The 3,767-nt window shown below is 48.1% G+C and overlaps 1 protein-coding gene across 1 annotated transcript; it reads left to right on the top strand.

Moving 5' to 3' along the window:
* Nucleotides 1-914: 914 nt before the first annotated feature.
* On the top strand, nt 915-1,874 carry LOC309438110 (olfactory receptor 52B2-like; the record flags this gene model as incomplete). The annotated part of the gene is made up of 1 exon (XM_082049023.1): nt 915-1,874. One exon carries the CDS (start codon nt 915-917, stop codon nt 1,872-1,874), a length of 960 nt encoding a protein of 319 aa, XP_081905149.1.
* Between the last annotated feature and the right edge of the window lie 1,893 nt (nt 1,875-3,767).

Below are 3,767 nucleotides of genomic sequence, written 5' to 3'. Positions count from 1 at the left end.
CATGCGTGGGGCCAATATTTTGGTATGCAGAAACCTCTCAGTTCTGTTTTTCAGTACTTGCATCACTCTCTTATCTCAGCTGTGTTATGGGTAATTCCTATTTTGAGTTTTGATATTTAAGAGCTGACTGTTATTGCAGAAGCTGCTGGAAAAACAAGTACGATCCTGTTTTAACTTGTGCGAGCCCGGGTCTGATCCAGCCTCTGGTGCTCCTCAATTTCTCCTTGGCTGGAGGGGGAGCTCCATCTCACACGGGTTTTCTCCTGACCTGAAGGTCTTTCCAAATGCCTGGTTGAATTTCATTTCTGCTAGATTTGCATGGACAAAGAGGTGCAGAGCAAGTTGAACTGGGTCCTTGAACCAAAGGGAAAAGGAGGGAGAAGTTTAGAGATAAGGAGGGGACATGGGCAGCCAACTTCAAACCTAGAGCTAATTTTGTTCTCTAACCTGGTGTGAATCCAGGTACCTTCAGCCCCCCAGTTATCCCAGTTCCTGATGTCTGAGAACACCTTGTACATCCCTGCAAACACTTCATGTTTCCTCTCTCACTCCTGACTTCTTCCTTCTACTCTGGACGTATAGAACATCAGTTTAAGGTATTTGTGCAATAAGGGTTGATTCTGTCTCCATTCGCTCTGGCCTAAGCTGAAGTACTTGGGGGAAAAATACACTTACATCATGTTAAAAATCATGTGAGGAGAAAATTTGGATATTGCTGTTTAAAACATAATAGGAGTTAAAGTGCATGCTGCAATACATTGCTGACCACAGGTCTCCATGATTTGGGGTGACACCTCTGGCTGTGGCTGTGAGCAGATCAGAGAAGGTGATACAAGGCATTTGGTAGGATGGAAGTGCTTAAGCATCTAAAATAACGCTCTGCAGTGTCTTCTGTTGTTGCTTTCAGGTGAAACATGCCATCGTGCAACCTTACCAGCTTGAGGCCAGCAACATTCCTCCTGGCTGGCATCCCGGGCATGGAGAAGTTGCACATCTGGATCTCCATCCCATTCTGCTCCATGTATCTGGCCGCCCTGCTGGGAAACGGTGTCCTGTTGTTTGTCATCAGGACGGAACAGAGCCTCCACCAGCCCATGTACCTCCTTCTGTCCATGCTGGCCGTCGCCGACCTGGTGCTGTCCACCACGACTGTGCCCAAGATGCTGGCCGTGTTCTGGTTCAGCGCAGGGGAGATTTCCTTCAGTGCCTGCCTGACCCAGATGTTCTTCCTGCACTTCACCTTCTCGGCAGAGTCAGTGATCCTGCTGGCCATGGCGTTTGACCGTTTTGTGGCCATCTGCGACCCGCTACGGTACACGGCGGTGCTGACGCCATCAGTCATCGTCAAAACCGGGCTGGTGGCTTTGCTGAGAAGTTTCTGCATCATTTTCCCGTGTGTATTTCTGCTGAAGCGGCTGCCATTCTGCGGGCACAACGTCATCCCGCACACCTACTGCGAGCACATGGGCATCGCCCGCCTGGCCCGCGCTGACATCTCCGTCAACATCTTGTACGGCCTCGCAGTGCCTTTTGCAGCAATAGTGGTAGACGTTGTGCTCATTGCTGTCTCCTATGTCTTAATTCTTCTGGCATTATTCAGACTCCCTTCCAGGACTGCCCGTCACAAGGCTTTCAACACCTGTGGCTCTCACGCCTGTGTTATTTTGCTTTTCTATATTCCTGCTTTTTTCACTGTTTTAACGCACCGCTTCGGTCAGGAGATCCCCCACCATGTCCACATTCTCCTGGCCAACCTCTACGTGCTCTTCCCCCCGCTGCTGAACCCCGTGGTGTATGGTGTGCGGACACAGCAGATAAAAGAGAAGGTTGTAAAAATGTTCATCTGCCCCAAGGGTCGTTTGCTGCAAGAGTAAGAGCGAGATGTCCCTGTCAGAAGGTGATGAACACCTTCGTGGGACTCCAAATGCTCTCTTTGCACTGTTTCAGGCAACATGCCCAAGTCTTCTGCCATCAAAGTAAAATGCAGAACACCCGCCAGCCCCCCCGTCACTTACCCCAACAGTTTGTAGAAAATGTAAGACAAAATGCAAAATTTGGGGTCTCTAATTGGCTGTGGAGGGAGAGTGATCAAAGAAATGAGAACCTACCCCAGATATGTCACTCATGGGAAATCCCCTACAAAGTGGAGGCAAGACAGCTTTCACTGTGACGATAAATCTACATCTCATCTGTTTCCTCTGGAGTCAGGTAAAACATGTTTAACGAACTGGTTCTTATGAACCACAGGTGTGTAATGGAGTTTGGTTTAGGAATTGCTTGTTCATTAAAATTCGTAGTATTGAAAAAGTCTCCAGAAGGAATAACACAAAAATAAAAGCAATTGTTTCACATTAGCATGCAGGGTGTCTCTTTATTCCTTAACTACATTATTTGACTATACTTTGAGTAAACACAGGGGTGAAAAACTGTTCCCAAAAGGACACCTGAAACTATTCATTTTTACCAAGGCACCAGACACCATTTCTGTGGCTGAAAATGAGCAGCTCGAAAACTTCACCGCGGTGGAGGGTCTTTACCAGATGTTTGCTGATGAACAGATGTTTTTGCTGATGTCTAAACCACTGGGATGTTTTTTGATGGTGCATAAACCTGGGGAGCTCTGTGCTGGGCTCTTATTTTGGGGAACATCTGGCACAACAGGGAGTTAGTGGAGGTCTCTGTGCCACAGTGAAATGTCCTGCCTTGGTGGCTTGTGCTGTCACCACTGGCACTTGCTGCCATTTGCTGAGTCACATGGAATGGAATGGGATGGAATAGAATTGTAGAATCACAGAGTCATAGAGTCATTTTGGGTGGAAGAGACCCTCGAGATCATCAAGTCAAACCATAACCCATCCCTGTCCCTGCCCCATGTCCTGAGAACCTCATGTCCGTCTGTCCAACCCTCCAGGGATGGTGACTCCAGCACTGCCCTGGGCAGCCTGTTCCAATGCCCCACAGCCCTTTGGGGAAGAAATTGTTCCCACATCCAACCTCAACCTCCCCTGGCGCAACTTGAGGCCGTTTCGCTCTCGTCCAGAATAGAATAGAATAGAATAGAATAGAATAGAATAGAATAGAATAGAATAGAATAGAATAGAATAGAATAGAACTATTTCAGTTGGAAGGGCCCTACAATGACCATCTAGTCCAACTGCCTGACCACTTCAGGGTTGACCAGAAGTTAAAGCATTAAGGCATTAAGGGCATTGTCCGAATGCCTCTTAAACACTGACAGACAGGGGCATCGATCACATCTCCAGGAGCCTGTTCCAGTGTTTGACCACCTTTTCAGTAAAAAAATGCTTCCTAATGTCTAAACTTCCCCTGACACAGCTTGGAACCATTCCCATGCATCCCATCACTGGATCCCAGGGAGAGGAGATGAGCACGAGTGAAATGAGTCACCAGGCAGACATGTCCCCGTGTCCCGCGCTGTGTCAGGAGCACATCAGTAATGGCCGTGGTTGAGACACTTGTGACGGGCTCAGGGTGACCAGTAACCCTGCTGGGATGACTGGGTGTGACACTGTGAAACATCCACCAGCTGGGACAAGGTGCAGGAACCGTGTCTGGAAGCACTTTAGGTTTTCTGCTCATAGTTTTACTCATTCACTCAGCATTTGAACTACCGTTTCTGCAGAGCAAAGAAAAACCCTTTGCTGGAGCTGTGGTCTTGTCAGGGTGATTTCTAGAGCTCTACAGTCAGCAAATGATGCACCACCAGCAGCAAATAAGAGCTATGTGTACTACACACAGGTATGTGA

This window comes from Streptopelia decaocto (genome assembly GCF_964273445.1).
Source record: "Streptopelia decaocto genome assembly, chromosome: 1".
In the NCBI taxonomy this organism is placed as follows: Eukaryota; Metazoa; Chordata; class Aves; order Columbiformes; family Columbidae; genus Streptopelia; species Streptopelia decaocto.
Note: the sequence above shows the minus strand (reverse complement) of the source record. Positions and strands in the feature narration are given on the sequence as shown.